The sequence below is a fragment of the Excalfactoria chinensis genome, chromosome 7 (genome assembly GCF_039878825.1).
Source record: "Excalfactoria chinensis isolate bCotChi1 chromosome 7, bCotChi1.hap2, whole genome shotgun sequence".
Lineage (NCBI taxonomy): Eukaryota > Metazoa > Chordata > Aves > Galliformes > Phasianidae > Excalfactoria > Excalfactoria chinensis.
In genome coordinates, this window is record NC_092831.1 from 29,856,118 (window position 1) to 29,882,765 (window position 26,648).

Sequence of the window (26,648 nt, forward strand, 5' to 3'; positions counted from 1 at the left end):
CAGGGAGGTTATGGCTGGATTCCTTTTCTCACTTGCATACATCTCGCACACAGTGTGCACTAACTGCGTGTATGTAGGCTCCGCATGCACTTCAGGCACGCACAAAAGCTCCAGATGTGCTGTGTATCTTGTTTAGTTGACTTTATTCTTCTGTAAAGCCAAAAGAAATATTAATCATTCATTTAGTGTGAGGGGATGGGTCGTCTTCTCAAATTTCACTAAAGGGGGTGGAAAAGTAAAGTAAGCCAATTTTTTTCCTATTTAAGGCCAAAGCTGGGGAATGCTTGTGGCTGAGTTCTGTACATGGCCCGGTGCTGGAAGGGCAGGGAACAACCGATGTCGCTATTTTGAATAGATTTTTTCTTTCCCCCCCCATTTTTCTTTTTGCACAGAGAGTCTCATGTCTAATATTTAGACATGATGAGCTTTGTGCAAAAGTTAAGTTTGCTCATTCTTGCCGTGTTTCAACCCTCAGTTATTTTGGCACAACAAGACGGTGAGTAATTCAAGCTTCTTATGTTTTAATGTTTTTGTTTTATTTTTTATTTTCACCAATCATTTTAATAGCTGGTATGAAATGCGTACTCACAGATCTCAGCAGAACGCTAACCCAGCAGCCAGGCAGCGAATGCTGAAGCTGGAAGCTCCAGGAGCATGCTTTCCTCTCCTAAGTTAGCTCTTTGCTTTGCTGTTTTTCTGTGGTTAAAGGAACTGCGCGGTGCTCTCTGCTTGTGCTGCGTTTCTTCTTGTTCTTACTTGTTTTCCTGTTACTGACATTGAAGAGTTTTGAGACTCTTTCCTTTTGCTCTTGGAATAGCATTTGAACTGCTGACTGGATGCTGTCTGTAAGCTATTTGTCAGAAAAAAGTCGTTGCTTCCAGTTTTTTAATCTGGAGCTCTTCTTTGTACTTGCCTGTTTCTCCCACAGCAGCGTGAGGCTTTGTTTAAGCTATTTGTGCACAGGAAACAGCCTAAAAGCGCTCTTCATTTGTGGCGAAATAGTTTTTGTGCTTCTTTGTTCTTTTTTAGAGTGATACATGAAAAATATGTTAGGATGCAGGATTTTTTCTTCAACATAAAGCAGGGGAGTGAGAGAATTCCCCAGCTGCAATGGTTTCTGTTGCACATCTGCAGACTGCTTTGGTTCCTTCTGGGAGTGACCAGCGGCTGAGGGGGTCTAGGAGTGCGAGCGGGTGTGTGTGTGTGTCCACTGAGTGGCAATGAGCATGGAATTTGGAGGGAGGAAAGAAATACTTCATACTGGATAATTGAGCTTACTGCGGAGATAACTGTGGTATCATTATTTAAGTTAAACAACTGACATTCCACAAGTGTGTCTGACCTTTTTTGGATGTGTTCCGTTCCGACTTGCCAAGCAGTTTAGACCAGACCTTCCTTAAGATAACACATAGATCTTTCTTGTAAATTTAAGCAATCTGCTATGTATATATTCCCGTATTAAGGCAACAAAAAACTGTACAAATCACTCGTTTAGTGGCAGCCAGATAAGCTATAGCAGAAGAAAGCCAAATGCCTTTAAAACCACACCCTCCCTGGTCTGTGTGCTAGAAATCATAAAAAGTGCTCAGCTGTTCTATGGCAAACCTACCTGCCTCATCCAGCCTGGAAATGGGGAGGATTCCAGAGACCAGCGGCCACCTGTGGCAGCCAGGTTGTATTGCCCTTAGCAGCAGCATCCTTCCTCACCGTGCTGTGAGGCAGCTGGGAAGAAAACTGTCTTGTGGGCAAGAAATGGAGTGTACTGTACACAGACACGTTTCCTGGTTTTCCAGTATATACACTGCTTTCCAGTAATCCTCACTGATGACAATACTGTAAAATTTGAGCAATTGCATGTTTTGAATTATTCAGCTGCTTACAGCAAAAGGTAGTATACATATATAATTTGTATTAAATATGTGTTACATATTTCACTTCAGAGGGATTAGGACTATCTAACATAAAAAGAACAAACATCAGTTTTATTTATTCCAATTAAGCGAGCCCCCCTGAGTGTCAGGTCTGTTTTCCTCGCTCTGGTTGCATCCCTGGTCAATTCTGAAGTGAAACACTTACTTGGTTTGAGAGACAATCTATCTGGGGTTCAAGAACAATATACAAATGAAGTGTGAGGGACTACTCTCATTTCCCTGCCACATTCCTATTTCATGGTGTAGTAACTGGGCTCGTTTCCATACTACTTAGAGAGATGCAGTTACAGAGAGACCGATAAAATGTGAGTTATCCTTTAGTATGTCTGGTGCTATCCCCTCTTTGGAATGCTCCTTTCCATGCTGCTCAATTTTCTTGTCTTAGAAGGAAAGAGGTTGTAATTGTTGGTTATTGGCATTGTGAATCCACGTGCAAGGCAGTGATGGACTGAGAAACCAGTTTTTCCATAGTTCAAAATAGACTTTCCAGACATGCGAAAATGCTCACTCTTGTCAAGAAAAACGTTTATATGGTTAGTATCAAATGTAAGTCAATGTGAAATTTTCCTTGGGAAAGCCTGCCAGCAAGCGAGACTTGGAAAGATATTAAGGAAACTGCTCAGTATACACTAAGTTTAGGATAGTCAGATGTACCTCTGGGCTATGTGTTTCTTTGTATTATTGTAAGAGGTGGAATGGCAGTTTGAGTACAGCCTCAGATTGAACTTGTTCAAAAGCTTGGGATCTTGATGTTGTGGAATACAAAATTATTTACAGCTTCGAGGAAGAAAAGTCATGTATCCTAGTAATCCATTTGAGCTTGTAAGTGAAGTCAGTGTGAAAAGGTTCAGATTTTCCAATGTGTATTGTATATTGCAGAACTCTGAAAGTGTTTAGGCTGATATGCATGGTGGTGTCATCATTTGATGGCACCTTTACCTGCTGCACCTAAGAGTATCAAATAGCATAAGAAGTCTAAGGTCTCATTCAGAGAAGAAATCCAGCCCCTATCTAGCCCACGTGGTTTGTGTAACATGGGCTAGTTTTAAGGCCTACATTTATCGTGTTTAACTTAGGCTTGCACTGTCAATGCAGACAGTGACTTATAGAAGATGGTGTTAATTTTGGGGAACTGGCTGGATGAACTGAAAGATTTCACTTGCTACAAATGAAGCACATGCACATCCCCTCTCATGGTCCCAGAAGATGCTTATCCAGGATGTGTAAATGCCATCTGAGTAGCTGTCACATTACCCTTCCAAGCGCACCTAGCAGCCTGTGAGGAACTCTGTTGAGGTCATTAAGAAAGCACATCTGTTCAAAAAGCAGGAGGAGACCAGAGCCAGAAGCCCTTCATTGTTATTCCATCTAGGCTTTTTGCTATAATGTAATATAGTGTTTTCATTGTGACATCTTATCTTGAACATCCGGTCAGGGAGTTCATTTCTGAGACAGTGACTAAATATTTAAATATCACTAGGAAGACATATTCAAATTCCTTATTAGATTGAGTTCTGAATTACAGCTTTAAAATAAGGTTTAACTGTTATATGTAGGCTTTAGGAGGCAGCATGCTAAGAAGTCTTCATGCTCAGTCCCTATTTGAGATTAAAATACCCAGAAAGGAAGGTGATATATTAGAAACACTTAAAAACAGGTTTTTGATGAATTATTTTGTGTGCTTTTAAGAGAAAAGAATTAGACAGGGAATGGAGTAGGTAGGTATGGCATGGGTGCAGGAAGAGTTCCAGTATTTTTAACACTTATCTATATGCAACCTTGCTAATATTCATTCTTGTTTGATAGATTTACTAATAATAATGACAATTGGGACTGTCTTTTCTTAAAGACTATGGTAGCATGTAGAAGTCTTTTTCTGGGTTTTTAAACAAATATGTATCTATCACCAGATAATTACATGCTCTTAAATCATCTTGAAGAAGGAAGGCACAAAAGGTCGTGGAGTTACTGCTCTTCTTCCATTTTTTCCTGGCTGACTTATAGGAGCATGCTGCAGGCAAGGTTATGCTTAGGGAAGGTTCATACATTCCTTTCTATCTTGGAAAAGTCCAGGTCAATGAAAGCCTGGGGAACAGATTCCCTCCAAATGTTATATATATATTCTTGGATATATGTCAGATTTCACAAACACACTGTAGATCACACATCCCTGGAATACATTAAATGTAGCAAAATGAGACCATTAAATATCCCTTTCATTATTTTACGTATTTGTTTTTTATTTGAGGCCAAGTATGTGCAGGCTGAGTTTTTAAAGGAAGAGCTGGAATTAGGAATGTCTCTTGCTTTATTAAAGGGAGAGGAGGCAGAGGTGTTTTTCTCTGGCACTGATGTTACTAACGATGCCATTACTTTTGCTCCTTTACTTATATCACAGATTACAAAGCGCTCCTATTTCTTCACCCAGTTTATGCCAAAGTTCTGAGATTTGTAATAGGCAATTGTCACTTGCAAAATCTTAGCTGATACTGGCCTTACGCAACTGATAGATGTTAGATGCTCTTCAGTACCAAGAAAGAAAGGAGTTTCTTCTTTCGTTTCACAGACTAACTGATAAATCAGGCTGTGGTGGATGTACTAGTTATTTTTATAGTTATGTGCAAACGATCATACCTTGTTTAAATCAGAAGTTTATGTATTTGGCTTGATAATCAAGAAAGCATGCTGAAGATAAGTAACCACAGTGATGCAGACAGTCATCTAGCTGCCTCTTTAGGGTTGAAGCCTTCAGCCTACCAGTACAGGAAGTAACAAAGAATGTTCTCCCAGGCTGGTGGTCAACCTGAGAGCTGTGTTGCTCTTGGTACTCTCACAGGGGGTTAGTAGTCTGGAGAAGAGCTCAAGCAACAGCTGCTCTTGCAGTTGCATGTTTTAGTTTGTTGGTTTGAAGTAATAATTCCTCAAAGCCACCAGAAATGGAAATTAGTGAGGTAGTATTGTCCTTTAAAACTCCAAGTTGTTATGCTTCAGCTAAGCTTAAGAAACAAAACAGAAGATGTCAGCTTAAAAAAGTAAAACTACTGGCAAAGGCAAATTATGTTGTTAGCAAGGTTTTTTTGTTGAACTTGAAGTAACTGAATTAATTTCAAATTAATGGGCTCCTTCTCCTTGAGGTTGCTTGGAAAATTTTCATTACGCAACCTTCAAGTGGCTTAAAGAGTTCAGTACTTGTTGCCTAATTGTGTGTATCTGCAGTTCTGCGACTTTGTGGTTTTGAGTTTTGTCAGCTAAGTAAATAACCTTCTACCCAAAGTGGATCTAAAATGAAAATATTTTAGCAGCAATGTTTTAACTTCAAGTAGCTGCTACAGTGCTTTACCAAGTAGTCCATACATCAGTACATCCACAGTGTATGTATGCATTGTGCATAGGGAGCGCTGGGCACGGATGTGATTCCGTCTCCAGGAGAGATACAGGAAAAAGAGCTATTTTGCTTCTGTTCTTTCATGAGAAGTGTAGATTGCTGCAGAAGGGTGTGTTTGCCGTAGCCCCAGCCCTCAGTCTGCAGCCCATTTCCAGCCTGGGGCCTAAGGAAACAAAGATATTTGAGGCCATGCTGCTCATAGTGCTCTTCTCTCTGTTGTAGGGCTGCCACAAGGTAAATCAATGCAATTGTTTTCCCAGAAGCTCATAGATGGGGCGACTAGATATGGCTTAGTTACTGCTGCAGGACAGCTGCTACTTCAAGTAGTGTTTTTCTTCCATTGAATCTTCTGATGCACAGAATTTTTGAAGCATTGCTTTCTGTCTTGTTCTTGTTTTTCGTGACAAAAGATGGTTTGTCCCTCTATAATCTAGAAGGGATTCCCACAGAATCTTCTCCATTCAGCCTAGTCAGACTCATTATTTCAGGGAAATAGAATTTCCAGGAAACTGTCATTAATATTTCTCATGTTGCTTTGATGTTGCATAGCAGTTTCAAAGATTATCCCTTTTCTCTTCACCTGATTATGGCTGCCAGACTGAACACTGCCACAGACATCTAAAACTTAGCATATTTGTAACACATGACGGGAGTTAGAAAGTTTCTTTTCTAAGTACAGTAGAGTTGTGGTTATTCTGTCTTAAATTCTAGAAGGATACAAAGAGCAATGCATTCCATTGCTGATGTAAGCAAAAGATCTTTCACACAAAGACACAGAAAATTGCACGTTGCATTTATGTTCTCAAACAACTATTACTTGTTCTCATTTTATACAGCATAGGAAATGTTCCTATCTTTTTGCTTGGGTAGAGCTACCTTAATTCCAATCAACACATGTATTTATTTTCCCTTATTAACAATCTCCTTGTCTCTGAACATGCAAAGTTGAAATCTCTGCCTGCTTCATGTCAAAATGACAATGGAAAACATGATATAACCCCCTCTAACAGCAATCGTTTGTTGGCTTTAGTTTGGATAAACTTCAACTCTGGGACTTCTGGCTTTGTTTAGTGAAAGGACAGCAGAAGAGATTCCTTTCAGATTAGCTAAGAGTGCTTCCATTTTCCCTCATTTAAGTCCACCCCTTCACTTAAACATAGATGATCTGAAGGAGAATAGAGGCAGTACCTCCTTTAAAAATGTCTCTGGTTTTGTCTTGCTTTGAATTACACAAATACTCCATTAAGTAGTGGCTGCCAGGGGGAAGAAAAGTATGCAGAGGACATCAAGTAGGAAGAAAGTAGAGATAATGAGAACATATATGTTTATAACACTTAATGCGTTGTGGTATTTTGATGGCTAACAGTGGGGTGAAATTAGTTAATTTAGGTACATATCTGACTTAGAACCAGAATAGCCTGTTACATAATGCAGAACACAAGGCTATCCATTGCCACAGAAGTCAAACTCTTGTCTGCTGCCTCTTTTCTCCTAGTTATTCTACATCTCACCCTGCAGGGTGACACAGGCACTTCTGCTTTCCTACAAGAATAGCCAAAAGTATGGTTCCATGTGGAAAACTTCTGTGGGCCACTGTGGGGCTTCAGGCTCTGAGTTGTTCTCAACCCCCACACTACAAAGGACAGCAGAACCCAGAAACAGACCGTGCATGTTTGCAGCAGTAGATATCAAAGGATGATGATCTATGTCTGGAAGTTACATCCCACAGCAACCCAGCACTGGCAGCTCTTGGAAAGTTTCTGGACGTAATTAGTTCCCACTGAAAATCACGCCCACTGACTGGATTTTGCAAACCATCTGCAGTGAATATCTATTGTCCCCCTATTCCTTCTTATCTACTTTATGCCACTTCTTTTTCCCTTTTTTTCTTCGTTTTCTTTTAGGGAAAAAGGGAAGAACAAAGTTGGAGCTGCTTTTTCAAATGGACATATAAGAAACAATTGCTTGCTTGCTCACGTAACAGCTAATGGAAAATATGGGTGGCATCGCTGTATTTTTCTTTGATGTTGAGGGTAATAGCTACACTGAGAATCAAAGGAGAATGAACTTCATCTTCTGCATTCTCCTTCAGCTATATGGAGTGAAACAAAAGCCTTCATATTCTCTTGGAAAGCACTTCTGTGTTCGTGAGAGCTCGGCCTGTCTTTAAATCTGCTGTATGGTGCTTGCTCGTTTCCCTGCAGAGCTGCAGTCATTCTGTGCCAGTTGTTTAAGAGAGGAATGTTCTAGTGAAAGCAAACAATAGGCTGTGCAGTGGGAATTGCAAGTCTTTGAAAAGAGCAATTGAAATATGTTCAGATGTTAGCAAGAGTCTTTGTGCAATGTTCTGAGCCTTTGGGTAGCTTCACTGTTGGCAGGGTGGTCCTCTTGTTAGAGCTTCCTTTTTTGCATGGACAGAATAGCGTGAATATGGAGAAGAAAAGAAGGAAAGCAGAGTACAGATCCAAATGATTCTTTTCTCGCTAGAGCTGCTGCGCAGAGAAATAGTGTTGTAAACTTCTTCCAGTGAAAAAGAAAAAAAGAGAAAAAGGATAAAGCCTGTTTATCTATCAGGTTTCCTCTTGCTCAAGCACTTTCTCTCATACCTTTAAAGAACTCCAGAAATTAAACTGTTTCATCTGGCTGTGCCTGCTCAAGATGCTGCAGCCCTCCACTTTTCTGAGGAGGTGCTTATCTTCACTGAGCAGAAAGAGTGGAAGATGCTAGGCAGGCAGCAGCACTTCTGGTCACCTTTGATAGGAACACAAACGATCCTTTTAGATGCTTCATTTGGGATACTTATAGGACTTGATTTGGAAAATGGAGCAGCTGTCTTTTCTACCCTGAGAAAACCCTGACTTCAATAGCCTCATCAAGTTGCCGCTAAGAATGTTGTGTCCAAAGTATAAATAGCCAATAAGTATTTGTTATAGAAATGAAATACTGCCATGTGTACTCAACAAACTGTCCAAACGGAATGTGAGGTGAATTAGTACAGACTGGAATAAGGAGTAAATGAATACAGATCATTTTGCAGATGAAACTAGGCTAATGATGCTCTAGGCATTCAGAGTTGCCTGATGGGTTTTCTTTTTCCCCTGACCTCGTGAATTACAAATACCATTTAATTTATTGGCAGTCAAAGACATGATTCTTTTCTGTAGACTATATGCCAGGGTACTTTAATCCATTACTGGAATATTAAATTCAAGAACCAAATACTTCATTTACTTCCAACTTCTGAAATTACAGGGAAATCAATAAAACTGTGCAGGGAATAATGTGAGTTTAAAACTTGACCCCCTGCTGTTTTACTCATCTCTGATGGAAATCCTCCACAGCCGTGGACTTACGAGGGGGCTGACTTTGCCCAATATATCTGAAAATATAAATGCTGTTTCCATATGTAATACTCTGCACTGTAACGTTTCCCATCTGTTCAAGTCTCAAGAGAGGGGTATTGAACTAAGCCGATCTCTTCTGAGACAAAGAACAGAAACTGCATTGCACAAAGTTGTTAGCTCTCTTACTGGGATACGGGGGAGGAGAAGGTCATGTCCCACTCAAAACTTCTATCTCATTTTAAAGAAGAACTTTATTGCAGAGTTTGGGAAATTTCCTCTTACAGAATGAGTATCCGGATTTTATTTAGGCCTAAAGCAAGAATAGGATCACATATTAGCAATGTAGAAGACTGTCTTGTGGTACACGTTAAGATCATTTGGGGGTGTTGTTGTTGTTGCTGTTATTATTTTTTAAATTTCTGTCAAAATGTTGTGCTGGATTTTTTCCACTTAATTAATCCCTGTATGTAGTTGTTTCTCCTTTTTCAAAAATATGCTAGGCCAGTCTTTGAAGGGATGAAATTAACTTAACGGTTACACTTGAACTCTGACCATATGCGCTTTCATCGACTGTCCAAGGAGTGGGCAGGGTGTATGTTTAAGGAAACTAATACATCCATAAAATTGTCAGTAATCAAATCCAACCTTGGGTTTATGTCATTTTCTGTCTGGTTGAAGATTTATGCATAGATCTTTGTGCCATTTGGCAATGTCTACTCTAAATATGAGGAGCACATTAAAATCAGATCACGAGTAATCAGTGAGAATTTATACCAGCACTACTGATTGCAGCTTATTTCTTATTTTTAGAGTGACACCAATTGGCACGAAAGGTGATATGTCAAAATATGTTGTAATGTAAGAACAGATGGAATGGAAAAGTCTCATAGGCATTTTACCAATAATTGGAAGAGTAGCTGACAAATTATGCAATGGGCCCTATGAAAGACACTGAGTGAGCTGAATTGAGATGAAATACTTCTTCCTATGTGTCCTACTCAAGTTGTGAACTGTTGCACCTATTATAATGTTGGATTTTGTAGGAGATTGAAGACCTTCAGTTCTCACCAGTATAATTAATTTAGAAGCAAGGGAGTTTATGAATTTCTAATCAGCTGGTATTTACAGAATCACTGAATCATAGAATTGGAGGAAACGGTAGGGACCTCTAGAGACCGTGATATCCAGCCCCCTCTTGCAAAGCAGGCCCCCCACTGTAGGCTACATAGGTCGGCATCCAGGCAGGTCTTGAGTATCTCTGGGGAAGGAGAATCCACAGCCTCCCTGCACAGCCTGGTCCAGTGCTCTGTTGCTCTTACTGTAAAGTTCCCCCTTAAACTGAGAATGAATGGTTGTAAGCAAATGGCTGTATCTTTATTAAAATAAAATAAATAACTTTATATTTTATTTATTCCATTTTATTCTATTTTATTTTATTCCATTTAGTAACAAATTTTACAGATGACTTTGAAGAGCATATCAAAGGATAACATCACATTATATACAGTTGTTCAGGATTTATCCTTTACAAACGAACAAATAAGAAGCATTTAGGCTGTGATGTTTTTGAGAAATAGTTAATAATGAAAGGAGAATAAGCATCTCTTGCATCCATCAGGTGCCTTTCCCAGCATGACTTCTACAATTCCAGAAACAGTAAAGAAAATTCTCTGGGCAACCTTCAATAGGCAGCATTGTGCTGTACCCTGCCCCTCATCTGGCTACATCTGCAATGACAGTTCTGAAAAATAAAAAGTAAAAATGCCCACCCAACAACATAAACTCGACCAAAAAAGTTTTTCACTTAGTTTTCATATTAGCAGCTTTGAATAAAGAACTGTCTTTTGCCATTTTTCTCAACACCATCCAACAACTGGAGGCAGTGAGGCTGTTGTGCAACAATATCCCTGATGGCTTGGCACTGGTCCCTGTGTCAGAGCGATGCTTTTGTGGCAGGGTGACCTTTAGGAGTTGCATAAAGAATGCCATTCAAGGATGTCGCGAGACTGAAAAGAGCGGTTTGTAAATCATGAGTGTTGAAACAGAGCAGTGGCAACCCATAGCACTTCAAACTTCAGGACAATCAAGGAGAGCAATAGCCTTCTTAAGATACAGGAGAAGAATTGGAGTCTTGAACATAAAAGAGGAATATGCATGGGACTGGTGCAGTGGACAATACTTAGAAGTTGGAAGGCTTCACTTTCAGCCTAAACGTCTGTTTGCTGTGAGAGTTGGGAAAGCTGGGAGCCATTTAGTCACACTCCCTTCCATTGCACCTAGTTACATCACATCTTTCTGCATAAGATGGAGAAGGAGAGACTTTTAAGATGACACGTCTGATATTTCTTGATGCTACTTGGTGTTTCACCAAGGAGGGCTTCACCCTGGGTGCATCCGTTTGTCTGTACACACAGTTCAAGATATGCAGATGTCATAGAGCAATTCCAGCTGAGAACATGTCTGGGAGGCTCAGTTTAAAAATGTCTTGTTAAACAACTTTTATTCTTATATTTCCACCTTTTTTCCTAATTGCTGTAAAATGCAAGCTACCTCAGGCTTTTTGAGTGCTCAGCACTTACCTCACTGGAGATTGCGTGGACTAAGCGGGACTGGCCAGCCAATTAGTTGGTGAGGAGAGTCCATTTGTTTCCATTACACATCACAGGATGGAATGAATGTGTTTGATTTTCTTATAAACAGTGTTATAATGCCAGACAGTGAGCCCAAACTGCTTGCTTTGAGGTAGGCTCTGTAGCATTATTTTTCTGTCCTGCAGATGGAAAGCAGGCATCATTCAGGATTCCTCAGGCTGCTCCAGTGTCAGGAAGAATGGGGCTATTTCCACTGAAAAGGAGCTTCATCATCTATCTTCAGCCTTTTAATTAACCAGTATATACAAAACATTGCTGGATGCATGATAGGAGATAACATTTCTTGTTACTCTACAAGAAATGTGGAAATAATTTCTGAAGTCATACAGGAAAACAAACAATTAGGTCAGAGTAAGGAATTATAAGGTTTGTATCGTTTCCTGCCTCCAGTAGACTGTGGATGCAGTTAAAATTAGGGGTAAGGCCTCCTTCATTTCAGTCCTTGAGGCTTGACATTAAATAATTGCAAAACCCTTGCTTGGCTGGTGGTGGTGACTGGAATCTGGCAGATCAAACCTCCTCAGTTCTGATGACCGCTGGGATGTGTAAGTTTGCATCTAATGTAATAGTTGGAAGTCTTCTTTGTCTGAAGTGGAAAAAACTGGTTTTTAAGGATACTGTTAGAAGGTTTTTTCCTTGTGCAACGTGAATGTGGTTAAATTGTGATCACAGTGCTTGCACAGGTACAAAGCCAAACTACAAAGAAGGCTAGTTTCTCAGGTCATAGCACTTGCTAGCTATCCCATTCACCTTGATGGTATCAAAATTATGTGGTCAATTTCCAGGCTTAAATTACTGTATTTGTTTCACCACGTATTTAGCTGAGCTCCTTTATTTTCCACTTTTATTGGTCCTTCAAGACTGGTTGGTCATTTTCCTTTTAGTTCTGCCTGGTTGATCTGCTTGTGCATGGCTGCTAGTCTGGTTGGTCAGAAAATGGGAAGACCAGTGTATGCCAAATATTGCATTGCCTTTTATTTCCCTCCTTTTCTTTTCTTTATTTTTTTTTAATTAATTTATTTTATTTTTTTATTTTGACCCAGTGAAATGTTACAGCAAAGCATACAAATATTTTAAAATGTGAATACTTAGTAAAAGGCATAAAAGCCAAAAAGCCAAGTTATTCTGAGTTAATGTAAAACGATTTGGAGATTGGCACAACTACCAGCAGGCCAGTGCAGTAACTGCCAAAGAAACAAAATTCTTCTTGGCCACCATATTCAGGTTTTGAGGGGCAGAATAAGATTCTGTGCTGCCTTAAGCCAATGCTGATCAGTTCTAACATTTTTTTTTTAAACGTTAGGCTAATGTATATGTTTAGAAATCCATCAGAAAATCTGGTTAATGCAGATATATGACTGTTTCACCGCAAATCCAGAAGCAGGAAAGTCAGCTTTTTTTATGGCCTTGTTTCCTATATGTTGCTTGCCAGTGCTTTAGCACAAATCAGCTTTCCAAAGCATTTTGGAGCTAATGTTTAATCTTTATGAGCGATGCAAAATGCATTATGTCATAATATGCTGACACACAGATCTACATCCGAGCTCAGAGGGGGTGTCTTGAACAGACTAAGTCTTCCCAGATGTAAGTTTCCTTTGGAAACCCATTTAATACTTTCATTGTGCCAAAGGCCGCAAAGATTCTCATTGCAACTTTGCTAGCTTATTTCTTAATTCATTTAACAACGTCCAGAAAGTTAGAGGCAAATGTGAATGTCATTATATCCAGATTTAAGCTTTTTTCCTCTCTGTCCTGTTGAACGATGCCATCTACTGCAGAATAATTGAATGGCAGCCTTGCGAAAACTGAAATTTGCTTTATTTCCATTCTCCTGTTCAGTTAGGTTAATGATTTAATTGCGTGTTACATGTACATGCTATAGCAACGTTGTTTTTAGGTCTATCTAATGGCATTTTTATTTAACAGTGCTGTCCAAAACTTTATTTTACCCTAAACTCAACAAAAGAGATCATCTTCCCTTTCTTGTGGCGTTGGTAAATGAGAAGTACTTTTTTACCTGTAGAGCTAAGCGGTGTCTGCTGAGTGGATCCGTGTCCCTCCAGCTCCCTCCTTCCACAGCGTCAGCAAGCTCTAGGGTCCCCAGTAGCTTTGAATGTATCCTGTCTCATGAAACATAATGCCTACTGAGTCTTCTTGAGTTCAAGAGCCACTCGCTCATGCACTGACTTACTCTGCTTCTGGTTCGTTATAAATCATTTTTTTCAGGGGCTATTATGTCATAGAGAAGATTTCATTCATAATGCTATTCTTCTTATTTGTAAAGTACTTCTCAGCTTTCGTGTTTATCAGAAAGCATTTCTCCTTCATATTGTCAAGTTGATTTTTTTACTAAACATCCACAGGTAATTGCTGGTTTTATAGCAGAGGAAAATGTTTATTAGACAGACAGTGAGCGATTGATCAAGGACATAATTGGTGTATTTACATGAGACCCGCTGATGTGATTCTGCAGAGTGGGAGCTGGGAAACGAGGCAACTTTTTTTAAACTAAATCTATCCTGAAAGACTAAAGATATCAGGAATGTGGCATAATTGTTGTAGTTATCAGATGTAGTGGCTGCTAGGTGGTGTTTTCTGTTGCTTTGACCCTGTTTGCTGGAATTCTGATGTACGCCTCTCAGCCAGCCAAGAGGTCTTGGTTGTTTTCCCCATTGCCTTCCTCTGCAAGCTCAGCAGAGGAAGAGGAGGAGGTGAACTTCATGGATGACATAAAGGGGAAAGTTAGTTCAACAGGGATGAGAAAAAGAGCTGAGTCAGATGATCTGACTCAGAAAGTAATCTCAGTTTAATACAGGACAGAAAAGTAAGCAAACTGTTCAGGTGCATGACAGGAGGATGAAGGGATGATGAGAAGGGAGGTTATATATTATGGACCCGAGTAAATAAAATGGGTGAAAAAAGGGCAGTAAAAAAAAAAACATGAGAAAAGAGGAAGCATGTAGAAGTGGGAACCTGCCACAGAGCACGGGTATGGGTATTGAAACAGAGTCCAAGAGAGGCAAAGAGAAAGAAAAACAGAAGAGAAAATTGGATGAGTGTGCTAAAGTGGTAGTGGAAAAATGAAAGTTGCTGTATGTGTGAAAAGAAAATGGGGCTGCATAACTAATTCTGGTGGGCTGCAGTATAGTTTGGGACTCAGTCTCATTCCATTACAACAACGTAATGGCATTCAGAATTTTTCATGTGGAGCCAGAGGTAATTTTAATGTCGGAGCTCTGAATTATGTATTCTGGCATCTTTCTGTGTTTTTTTTCTTTTTGGAGAATGATATGTAGTAAGACAACTTTTTATAATACCGCAGCTGTATGGATCACGTACGTACACAAATAGTTATTGCTCCATCGTTTTGCTTTTGCAAAGTTATTTTGAATCATTCGTGGGAAGAATTTCCATTTCTGAAAGCATTCACTGATACCTGTGTTTGCAACCTGAGACTACTAATATTTCTACAGAGCTTAGAGGGAACTTAGATAACTTTGTGATGTTATTTTTATATTGCATTATTAAACGATGAGCCTTCCTGGTTTTGGTTTCTTTAAGAATATACAAACCCAAAATGTAATGTTTAAAGCTGCTTTTCAACAATCTCTTCAAATTCATTGCAACAAATTTGATCAGTAGAATAGCTTTTGGAAGGAATTCCCAATGATGTGACTATTACAGATGAACAGTTTCCCAGAAACACAAAGTCTTGTGGCATTTGAACAATCCAGATGACAAGTATATGGCAAACCATTTGGGGGATTAATTAATGTGGGTACTCTTATAGGTCTATTGCATGTGTCAGCTTTCAAAAGCCATTTTGAAAAGACCTGATGCTCTATTGATGCAAGATGCTAGCAGTGAAAGCTCATGTTAGAAAGATGGCTTATTCTGCATCCCCTTGCAAGTGCTCATGTTGGCACAGTGATGCCAATGATACACTCATCTGAGAGATTTGGCACATTTGCTTTTTATCTGCATCAGATGACTCAGTTGCTAATTATACAAGAATCCAGTCTGACGCAGAAATTACTCGAAAGATTGTTACAGATTTAATTAGGCTTTGGCTCAGCTCCAGGAGGTTTCTGTTGATGTCTATTCATAGATTTAGAAAAGACTCTGCCATTAACGTAACAGACCCTCACAGTGCATTTAGAGAAGCTTATAGCCTTTTACCACACACAGATAAACTGTATTGTTGCAGAAAACAAAAGAGGCTATCTGAAAGCTTACATTTTATGCCTCTTGGATTTAGAAAACATGCCTGAAATAATACTGAATGTGACTTTGTCTTTCTTTCCAATAGCTTTAGGAGGATGTACCTATCTTGGGCAGGAATATGCTGACAGGGATGTTTGGAAACCAGAGCCATGCCAAATCTGTGTGTGCGACTCTGGATCTGTTCTCTGCGATGACATCATCTGTGATGACCAGGAGTTAGACTGTCCCAACCCAGAGATCCCCTTCGGAGAATGCTGTCCAGTTTGCCCACAGACAACTCCACAGCCTACAAAAGTAAGTTCTCAATATGGTTACTTTGGTGTTGCCAGCTTTGATTGATTTAAATAAAAAGTATATTGCTTTCTGACCCCTGGTAAATACTCAGAATGGACAAATTTTACCAGAGCATATAAAAAGCAGCCTGAACTTACACTGTTTTCTCCCTGTTTTGGTAAATTCATGAATACTTCACTGCATCTATGTTCCAAAAGAGGATTAGTATCAGATAGTAAAATACGCTTTAGTTCCTTGGACCATACAGCTAAAAGCTTGAAGTCCCGAAGCCCAGTTTTACATCACCAATAGGCAGAGATAAAAACAATGGGACAGAGGGCAATGGTCAACTATTAAATGTTTCCTTTTATGACAAAGAATAAGAATAAAAGAAATGGCTTGTTTGTTGACATCGTGCTCTAGGTATATCCATGGAATTAATGCCAACACACTTTTCACAGCATGGTTCAGGCCTTCTTTTCTTATCATCTCAATTCTGTATCATCATATAGTAAATTTACACAATTATTGCTTGACTGAATGCATTGTAATTAGTGCAAGCCAAATCTCCCACCTAAACTGTTAGCTTAAGCTAACTGTACGGAGGTCTGCTTTGTAGAAATACTCAAAGCTTGTCTGAACATTTCGTGCTTGTTTATGATCCATGAGATTTAAAAAATAAAATAAAATAAAATAAAATAAAATAAAATAAAATAAAATAAAATAAAATAAAATAAAATAAAATAAAATAAAATAAAATAAAATAAAATTGAAGCACATCTATTTCTACAGATTCATAAAGATTCTTACACAAGTATTTAATTGAGACAGACTTGTGAGATTTTCACTGCTTCCAAGTTTTGGCTGAATGCTCTGTCAGTATTTCAGTATTGCAACTTTGAGCATGAATAGGAAATACAGGTCATTGTACAGGGATTTTCTGCATCTGTGTCTGTGCGTGGGAGAGAGGAGAGACATATGTGCTTGTAAGAGAAGAAGAAGAGGATGAAAGAGTTGTGTAGGCAGAAGAGGGAGGCAGAAGATGCGCTACTGCAGTTCTAAAAATAGTGTATCTTTTTAAACATGAAATGTCACATAAAAACCTGTCACCTAGTGCTGCCTGCATTACGGTAATGCCTTGTTACATCTTCCAGAATTCCCAGAGCTGCTTCACCTAGCAGGTTGCAGTGGTGCAAAGGAGTGGTCCATATGAGCGTGATGGACATTTGAGCACAGCTTTCTCTCCCTTGAATCTAGGAGCTGCTTTCTGGTTGGCTCCTAGAGTGCAAGACTTATTATTTTGGGTCTGAAATCTCCGAGCACCTTCAAACCTTATTCAATCATTTCTGTCATTCCCGATAACAAAGAACATGTGGGACTACTTTCTTCAGTCTTCAGTATACAAGAGTTTGGTCAGCCAGGACCAAACAGGAGGCTGTCCTACTGACCTTGGGTAATGGATTAGGAAACTCCACCTCGAAAATCCAAGGCAGTTTCAGCTGAATATCCTCTGCTATCTTTATCAGCTGAATTCATTAAAAAAACAAAAAACAAAACAAACAAACAAACAAAAAAAACCACTGTTGCAAAATATGAATTAAGTATGCAGATATTAATCTATAAATTAATAATTAACAAAAAAAACAACAAAAAAAACAAAAAAACTCAGCTTCTAAATATGCTGAACATCAGTAAACAAAATGTGTTTGATAAATCTGTAATCCAATATTTAAACGTATTTTCGTCTTGTTTCATATTCATAGATTCAATTTTCAGTTTGATTTTGTCTTGCTTTCTTAATTTACTTAATTTCCCTTTTTAAATTTTTTTCTAGGATCCATATGTACGAGGTCCCAAGGGAGACCCAGTAAGTAAAGGGCTTTTTTTATTTTTCCTCTTTTTCCTCAAGAAAACTAACAAAACTAAAAGTTCTTACAATGCTACGTACCCCATTCTAAGATAGCCAGCTTTACTTGATGTCTGCATTGTCTTCAAATCTGCCTTAAAGGTACATCGAAATAAACTCTTTTAATTTCAATAATTCATATTGGAGGAAAAGAAAGAGAGAACTGCATTACTTGTTATGGTTTTATTTCTTCCTAGTAAAAACAAACAAACAAACAAAAAAACTGGATTCCACTTGCAGTATTAATTTCACATTCAGGAATTGACTAGTTTAATATTTCCGATGTGCTTGATCAAATTTAGGTTGCAGTAAGGCTCTACCTGCTAATACCTTTTCATCATGTGAATTTTGCCTTATGTCTGTCTCTTTCTTGAATGATCAGGTGTGCACCTAGTTATGTTTCATAGAGGAAGCTTCCCCCCCCCCCCCCCAGTTGCATTAACTTTGCTATGAACTGAAGTGTTCGTCACACAACGCCCTTTCACTATGAGGGAAGTTTTGATGCCTCTATCTGCTACGTTTGTGTCTTTGCAGGGCCCTCCTGGTTCTCCGGGCACAACTGGTTCCCCTGGGCCCCCAGGACAGCCAGGGAGCCCCGGAGCTCCTGGTCCCCCTGGTATCTGCCAGTCATGTCCCAGCATCAGTGGAGGTGTAAGTAATCACTCTAATCATCTTCTACTTGGTTGCTCATAAGTAATACCCAGCCTTTGCCAAAGCTAGGCTGATTTCCAGAGGTGAATAAAGAGTGAGTGGGGTAGCAGTAAATCTTGGGTGTTTTTCAGCCTTTTACAGTCCTCAGCAAACCATCAGGCAGGTAAAATCAGAACGGTGTTAACAAGGAGTCTGCTACTGAAATGCAGTCTTGTCCTGGAGAAACTTCATACACTGTATGATTAATAGCAACATTTCATTGGATGCTTCATTACACCCAGAAGGCTTGTGGTGAACTGGCAATAGGAGACATCCTGTAACATGTGAATTACAGTATTGTCCCATTGTTTTTGTTTTAAAAAACACATAGCAGGGGGATTTTCAAAACAGTGAAGAACCTATTCATTGTACCTTCACGCATACTATGCTTTCAGAGGCATCTGATTGTAATTTGTGCCTTTGAAAAACTCAGATGAGTAACAGTCAGGGTTTGGGTTTTTTGTTTATTTTTTTCCTGTGAGATTTGGCTCAAGTGCACTTAAATTTCAGTTTTATCTTATTTTTTAAAACTTCCGGTGCCTTATCTGATGATGGTATTAAATGACTAAGAAATAATCTGATGAGTGTGCTGGAGAAAGTATGTTCCCTCAAGTTTAAAGAAGAGGCATCTTTCTCACTTTCCTTTATTTTGCTTAGTGCATATTGAAAAAGAAAATATCCCCAGGCAACTAGATTGAAACTCAGGTCCTCTGCTTGCAGAGAAGTGCCATTTTGGTTGCTATTTCTTGTTTTTCCTCTTTATTTTCAGCCCATCAAATCCCAAATTCTCTTTTGAACAGCAGACACAGATAAAGGGCTCCTCAGATCTTAGTGGCCCAAAACCCTATGACCCCAGTATGCCAGTGTTAGCTGAATAATGAAGACATTTTAGTATTGTTGTTTGAGCTTTAGATATCTAAAAATCTATCTTCTTGGGAATTAGCCATGATTGTTAGGCACAAGTAGCCTTGTGAGCTATGCTCAGCAATGGATTTTAATTGAATTATACTTTTTCTTCATCTTAATTTTTTTCAGCATGTGACAGTGTTCTTTGTTGTACTCTTAAGTGGTTTGTGCTGCATCATGGACAGTTCAACCCACAGATCCCGTGCAGCTGGATTTGTTGTTTATTCACAGTTAGCACTTAGTGAAAAGGTTTCATTGTCTCCTGAGCAATCGAACAAGGCCAGCTTTACAAGAAGAGAAGTGCAAAACTGTTACAAATTTATGATAAAACAGTGGTTCCTTTTGAGTACAGGTCATGGTTCATAGCTTCCACATGTTCTTCCCATTCAGAGGTGAGCCAAAATCTAAGGAAAGATGTGGGGTGCTTTTGGTTTTGGTTTTTTCAATAGTAGGTTAGCTAACCACCCTTAGTGGACATCACAATAATACAACCAGACAGCTAGCACTTCAGGCCTGGCAGATGCAGATACAAGAGAGACTGAGCTGGTTTTCCATTCCAGTGGTGTTGAAACCAAGTACAGTGACTGATATTGGTAACAAAGGATCCTTCTTACACCTGGCCAGTGGAAACGCTCGGTCCAGTGTGGTTTGGATTATAGAACAGAACATCACTTATATTCACTCTTTTCTGTTCAGTCACTTACCTGCAGTAATGCTGTATTACTCAACTAAGTTTCCCAACATCTGTATAACAAAATCAGTGTCAAATAAATGGCTTACCTAGGCTTTTCCTTAAAAACTGATAGTATAATTCATTCATAATTTATGTAGGTGGGCATGTCAGAGATGCAGTCTGCTGTCACAAAGTCCCACAACGCATGTTTTCTCTCCATGGTTTCAACTGAACTACAGAATGCCCTAAAATGTCTCATTCTTTAGCCACAGGTAAAAGATATTGTAGTAATGGATTGTTGGACTATTCAAAATAAATTATTTCATCAACTTCCTTGGGTAACAACTAAGTCCAAGAAAGAAAAACTGGGGGTGAGGGGAGTTAGAGTTGGAAGAGAGATAATGAAGAATGTTAAGAGGAGACAAAAACCGTTTTGGGGTTCAGCTGATGCCCAACCGTCAGGACAAGCAGTGGATACTCACAGCACAGTGGGATGATGTTTCCATGACCAAAAAAGGTACTAGCTGGGCTAGTCTTATGAATGCTACTAAATGATATGTATAAATAACTGAATTCTATTCATTTGCCATACAAATGTATAAAAATGCTTGATCTGTAGCAAACATCTTTCTCTCTCTCTCTCTCTTTTTTTTTTTTTTTTTCTTTTCTGTTTTCCTCTATTTCTTTTGCAGAGTTTCTCTCCACAGTATGACTCCTATGATGTGAAGGCTGGCTCAGTTGGCATGGGTTATCCTCCCCAGCCCATTGTAAGATGATGAAACCTTTTCTCTGTCCTTTAATTTGAAAAAAAACATAAATTAAAAAAAAAACAAAAAACTTTTGCTTGTAGATTATGCCTTGGATGTCTGTGTATCCTGATTAATTGTTTCTTGAAAGTGGAATGTGTGCAGTTGACTTGGCATTATCATTCTAGAAAGTAGCTATAGATTAACGATTGTGTTTTTTCTTTGCCTTTTTTTCTCTTTTTTCCTTGTCTCACCTCCTGCATTCTAACCTCTCTGTGATTCATTTCCTTATGCTAGCCGAGCATTTATCTCTTTTTCCTTTGCATATCCTCATCGTCATTTATCTTCTTAGTATTCTTCTCCTGATAGCTTTCATCCACCTCCATTTGCCTTTTCTACTGTGCCAAATCTTCCTTTATTAATTCAACAGTGTCTTGTCTTTATTCAGTAAGACTTTCCATACATGCTCACATTTTCAAAACTCACATTTACCTGATAATGACTAAATAAAGCTCTGCAATAATCTCCTTTTCATCCCAGAAGTCAAAGCTCTTCACATTTTTATTTTATGATTATGACTTTTTTTACCCACAGCTATTCAGACTGTGTACTGTACCTCCCTGCTAGGCCTGACCCAAGCTTTTAAAAGTTTTTTCAGTGAGCTAAAGCTTGGATTGCTTTGTTTGCAACATGAAGTAGATGGTACTAGTTGAAACTCACAGCTTTTCTTCTAGGCGCTAGGATTTTTAGTTACTCACCACCACTGACATGGACCATTCTTGCAGCAGTGATATACTGACATCTGAAAGTGTCTTTCTTGATTCAGACAACCTGTTATGTGATGGAGGTAGTGAATTGCTATTCTTGGAAGTGAGCTGCTGCTTCATTTATGTGTAATCATGATTTCTAACCTTGTGCTGCATAGATATGTTTGGGTACCACATGTTGCAATGTGTCCAGACAGTCCCAAGCAAACTTGTTGTTTTTCAGGGTTGCATCAGATCATCCCGTGAAATAAATTTTGCTTAATTCTGGCAGCTGTTTATCCTGAACAGTAGTTCATTGTTTTCTTGTCTTTAATTTCACCTGTTTATTTCTAGCTCGTTCATTTGCTAATGTGATCATTCACACATCAGTCTTATTAAGCCTTTCATTTTTGCATTTGTTTGTTCGTTAATTGTTTTCATCTCCTTTCAGTTTCTCCTACAACTTATATCATCTACTTTTTTTAACTTTGGGTCTTTATATGGGATGTGCTGAACCAGGCTGATAACAGGGTTACCTTTCAGTTAACAAATACAGTTACTCCTCTCTAAATAGGCATTTTTCCTCAGGAAGCTTAGTGACATCTTGTGCTTCGATCTCAATTTAATTTAAGTCGTTAATGAAACTAAATAACTATTTAATTGGTCATGCTAGAATATTTTCAACCAGAATTGTATATGTATGTATATATATATATGTGTGTGTGTGTGTGTATGTATGTGTATATATATATATATATATGTATGTATGTGTGTGTGTGTGTATATATATATATATGTATGTATGTATATATATCTGTCACCTGTTCTTTTTTATTGCATCATGCAGTACATGTGAGGGTGACAGTGAGGGAGATAGAGCCTGGAATAGGCTGCCCAGAGAGGCGGGAGATTCTCCTTCTCTGGAGATAATGAAAATCCTCCTGTGTAACCTACTGTAGGAAACCTGCTTTAGCAGAGATTGGACTGAGTGATGTCTAGAGGTCCCTTTCAACCCCCACAGTTCTGTAATTTTCAATCACGCAATACATGACTGCAAATGAAGTAGCAGAGCAGCACGAGGCAGATATGACTAAAGTCACTGAAACTAAGCAGCAGCTATCGTTAACATTACATAATTCTTCCTGTTATTTATAATAAATATCCGAACTGAAATAATCAAGAAGCATAATAAAATTAAAAACATCAACTGTAGTATTGACTTCTTTCAATGGGTTCTTACCATGCCTGGCTTTTCCTCAGTCACACATCTCCATTCCTGTCTTTCCAGTGTCTCTCTACTGCATGTGGACTGATGTTGTATTGTACACCTTCATTTCTCTATACTTGTTTGTATAGCATCCACATATCGGTTTAGACCCTGTTAGTACATGTGTTCTAACTGAAATGCAGTCATTTATTCACAGTCTGGAGACACTGAAAGCGAGCAAATGCCATTCCTAACGATGAGTTTATTTCTCCAGTGTGCACCCTGAAAAAGAATAATATCTGTTTGTTTGTAGGCAGATGTCTGACCAATGGAATGCAACAGTTGAGTTGATGATTCCAGTCTGTGTTGAATCCAGCCTTAGTTTGTGCCAAAAGTTTTGCAACAGTTAACGGAGAGGGAGTGCCCATTGTATTCTTACATTGAAGGCAACCCAATCTACGCTAACTGCTCTGCCACTTGGTGCACTTTCTGACTTAGAAAATAGCAGCTATTACAGTGATTTTCATCTTTAGACAAAAGACAATCAGTGAAAGAACACTGTCATACATGTCCAGTATAGTAATATAATCTATTACATACACTGCTGTAGTAGAACAATACCATTAATCTGGTATTATGAAAATAAATTTCTTGTGACATCTGTATTACATGACCTATTCTGACATAATGTAACAATTTCCTGCAAGACACGCTGTACCATATATTGCTGGACAGCAGCACAGTTTCTCACACAACTCCTGTAATTCATTTTTTTGGCTGTATCAAATCCATGAGAAATTAAATTTAGCACAAGTGTGTTTTTTTTAAGAGCCACAAGTAGCAGCAGTAAACTGATGTGATAATTTTCCAATGTTTATTGTTTGCAGTATCAAATACTTCTGTAGTTGTTACTGCTAAAGGTAGAAAAAGTAAAGGTAGAAAAATGTGGAATTTCCTTGCTTTTTTATTCATTTTACTCTATTTTTTACCCATTAAATACTGATTTGTTGTTTATGTATACAGAAATCTCATCCTCTGAGTCCTTTGATTAGTCCAGGCAATATGTATGCTTTATGGCTTTGCGCTGTTATGTTCGGGAAAGAGCTCACTGCGAAAAGTACATGCTTTGCTGACAAGCAGCAAGAAAGTGGCCTTAATTCATTAAGTCCCGGGGCCATAAACAGAGACCCCTTACTGCACCAAGTGCATGTCACAGTGGATTTATCTTGGTACTAATAATCATTCCTATGTAAAAATTTAGCTTTCTGTCTATATTACAATGATATAATGACTGTTTTTCAATCTGCAATACAGAGCGGCTTTCCGGGACCCCCTGGCCCCAGTGGCCCACCTGGTCCACCTGGTCATGCAGGTCCCCCCGTAAGTAATATTAATCTTTTCATAAATGTTTGACTTTTTTAATCTGAGCCTGTCCTTCTCCCTGTCAGAAATACTAGATACCATTTTGACTGTTAAATCAAGATACTAAGCTGAAGAATTTTATGGATAGATGTCACTTCTTATTTTGGGGGCTCTCCCATCTCAGTAGAAGAGTCAGTAGGTGAAGGCTTCATACTGTGCTGAAGTCCATGTGTGCCCTGGGTTCACTGCAATTCTGTGGAGTGTAGTCTAAGGCTGAATATTGCCCTGAAATACATGACAGCCTTTGCAAATTTCCATGTTTGTTCGCACAGAAACATCACAGGAGATAAATGGAAATCCTGGTGTGCACTCAGTGAACACACAAAGGGCTTGAGGTTTTCGAGATGTAGTTTTAATTCTGTTTTCAGAGAAGCACAGTCTGATGGTTATGAGATCATTATTAAATACAATAGCACCATAGCACACTACGTAGAATTGTTCATGTCCTAACTGCTTTTTGCTGCATTATAGGGCTCTAATGGATACCAAGGTCCCCCTGGAGAACCAGGACAACCCGGCCCTTCTGTATGTATACATTATTTATTTGTCAAAGGCATGATCTTACAAGCATGCATCTCTTTGTCGTTGCTGAAGTGGGTTGTAATCTGACAGTTCTTCCTATCTGTTTACTATTGCCTGTGTCAAATGCACAAACATTTTATGGCAACTAACGCATTTTTAATTTAAAATTATAATATTACTTTATACGTAATATTCATTATTTTTCTTCAGGGTCCTCCAGGCCCTGCTGGAATGATAGGCCCAGCTGGTCCACCGGGAAAAGATGTAAGTTTGCTATTATTTATATTTGTAGATTCAAAAATGGGAAAATCAAGAGTTCTTTGAATAGAAAAATAGAAGAGCTCACTGATAGAATTATATTTAAGAATTTTTAAGTTGCCAGATTCTTGGTTGTATACTGTGACTGTGAGAAACCGTATTCGTCTTACGTTAGGTATTCATTCCAAAAAAAGTTTCAATTTCAGAAAGCAATTTGATTGTGTAGAAAACAAACATATAATCATAAAACCCTCTAGCCACAAATTTTGCATTTTTGATCTGGTTCAAAATAATTACATTAGCACTTAAAAACTGAGAGGATGATAAAGGTGTTACCTGCTCCCTGCAAATCTTGCTGTGAGAGTTAAAGTTTTTAAAACCATCTTTTGACTCACAGCTGAGAGTCCTGGATAGGTATAGCACAAAGAGGGACAGTCAAGTAGTTAGCGTTCAAGTGTTTTGCCATGAAAAATAAGTTGATCTGTGGTGATTCCACTTTTCTTTAAGGGATGGAGTGAAATTTATTACTTGTTAATCAATATCTTCTTAAGAATTGAGTTTTAATTCTTCCAATGTTTTTTCATAAGACATTCACTGTTATGCAATTTTCCCTACTGTCTCTGTCTACCGGGACCAGTTCTTTGTCAGTAACCGAAGCAATAGCAAAGAAGTCAAAAATTTACTTTCTTTCTATAGGGAGAACCAGGAAGACCAGGAAGGAATGGAGACCGTGGAATCCCTGGATTACCGGTATGAAAAAATACACAACAAGCAGTTATCTAATGACAGTATTTGTTTTCCCTGTGTATGTTACCAAAATGAGCATAACACATAATGAGCAGGGGTTTGTGCCGTCCTTTGTACAGTAAGCATGTAACTTACTCATCTTTCTGTGTCCGTGTGTTTAGGGTCACAAGGGACACCCTGGAATGCCTGGTATGCCTGGAATGAAAGGTGCACGAGTAAGTACGGAGTGTACTGAATGTAATGAAGTCTATTGGTCTACATGAGCCATGGAGTCTGTTGCTCAATCTGAGCTGCAGAATCGTAGAATCAACAAAGATAATCTCCAGTTATCAACTGCCATTGAAGAGGTTGGATTAAAAGCTAATTTCTGGATAATGTAAACTGACTTTCCACAATACAGCCTATTAATTTTTATTATTTAAATATTAATTTATTAATTATTTGTATAAATTTACCTCAATTGTATTATCCCATACAATATAATGGGTTAAAACTTGCATTCCATAAAAACATCTGATCTTAACTAATGCAAGTAGAAGTGTGGAGATTTCCAACCTTTCCTTCAGAAAATTTTCTGGTAGCTGATAGCACTCATTTTTTTAAATAGGCTCCTTTATATAAAATCTTCTGTTATCTTGTGCTGATACAAAAGCACCAGTAAAGTAATAAAATCCCACACACAAAAGTTGTTTCCTCCATCTGTACAGCACTTAGATTGAGACCCAAGTCTACCTGAAAGTGTTTCAGTATTACAAATGTATGTATATGACGTAATAAATCTAAGCGGTTGTGCACCACTTAGAAAGAGTATTATTGAATAGAATTAACATCTTTTGCAAAAAAGAACAGTGAGTGACCAACAGTGGCAATGTACGCTACATTATGAAAGTGGCTAGGAACCAGTATGTGTCAGCCAACTAGTTAACTTATTGTGGTAACTGTTTTTTGATCATAAATTGTAGAAAATGTAAGACAATATACAGTCTAAAAATAATTGTTCTAAAAGTAATTGTAGTT

General features: G+C 38.5%; 1 protein-coding gene across 1 annotated transcript in view; it reads left to right on the forward strand.

The window, feature by feature from the left end:
- Positions 1 to 280: 280 nt before the first annotated feature.
- The window catches only part of COL3A1 (collagen type III alpha 1 chain), a 48,360-nt gene continuing 21,992 nt past the window's right edge, over positions 281 to 26,648 (forward strand). The window contains exons 1-10 of the mRNA XM_072341760.1: positions 281 to 496; positions 15,621 to 15,829; positions 17,643 to 17,675; positions 18,249 to 18,365; positions 20,676 to 20,750; positions 23,997 to 24,062; positions 24,576 to 24,629; positions 24,837 to 24,890; positions 25,581 to 25,634; positions 25,793 to 25,846. Coding sequence (XP_072197861.1) covers positions 418 to 496; positions 15,621 to 15,829; positions 17,643 to 17,675; positions 18,249 to 18,365; positions 20,676 to 20,750; positions 23,997 to 24,062; positions 24,576 to 24,629; positions 24,837 to 24,890; positions 25,581 to 25,634; positions 25,793 to 25,846 — 795 coding nt within the window. The 5' untranslated portion in view covers positions 281 to 417. The remainder of the gene's footprint in view (positions 497 to 15,620; positions 15,830 to 17,642; positions 17,676 to 18,248; positions 18,366 to 20,675; positions 20,751 to 23,996; positions 24,063 to 24,575; positions 24,630 to 24,836; positions 24,891 to 25,580; positions 25,635 to 25,792; positions 25,847 to 26,648) is intronic.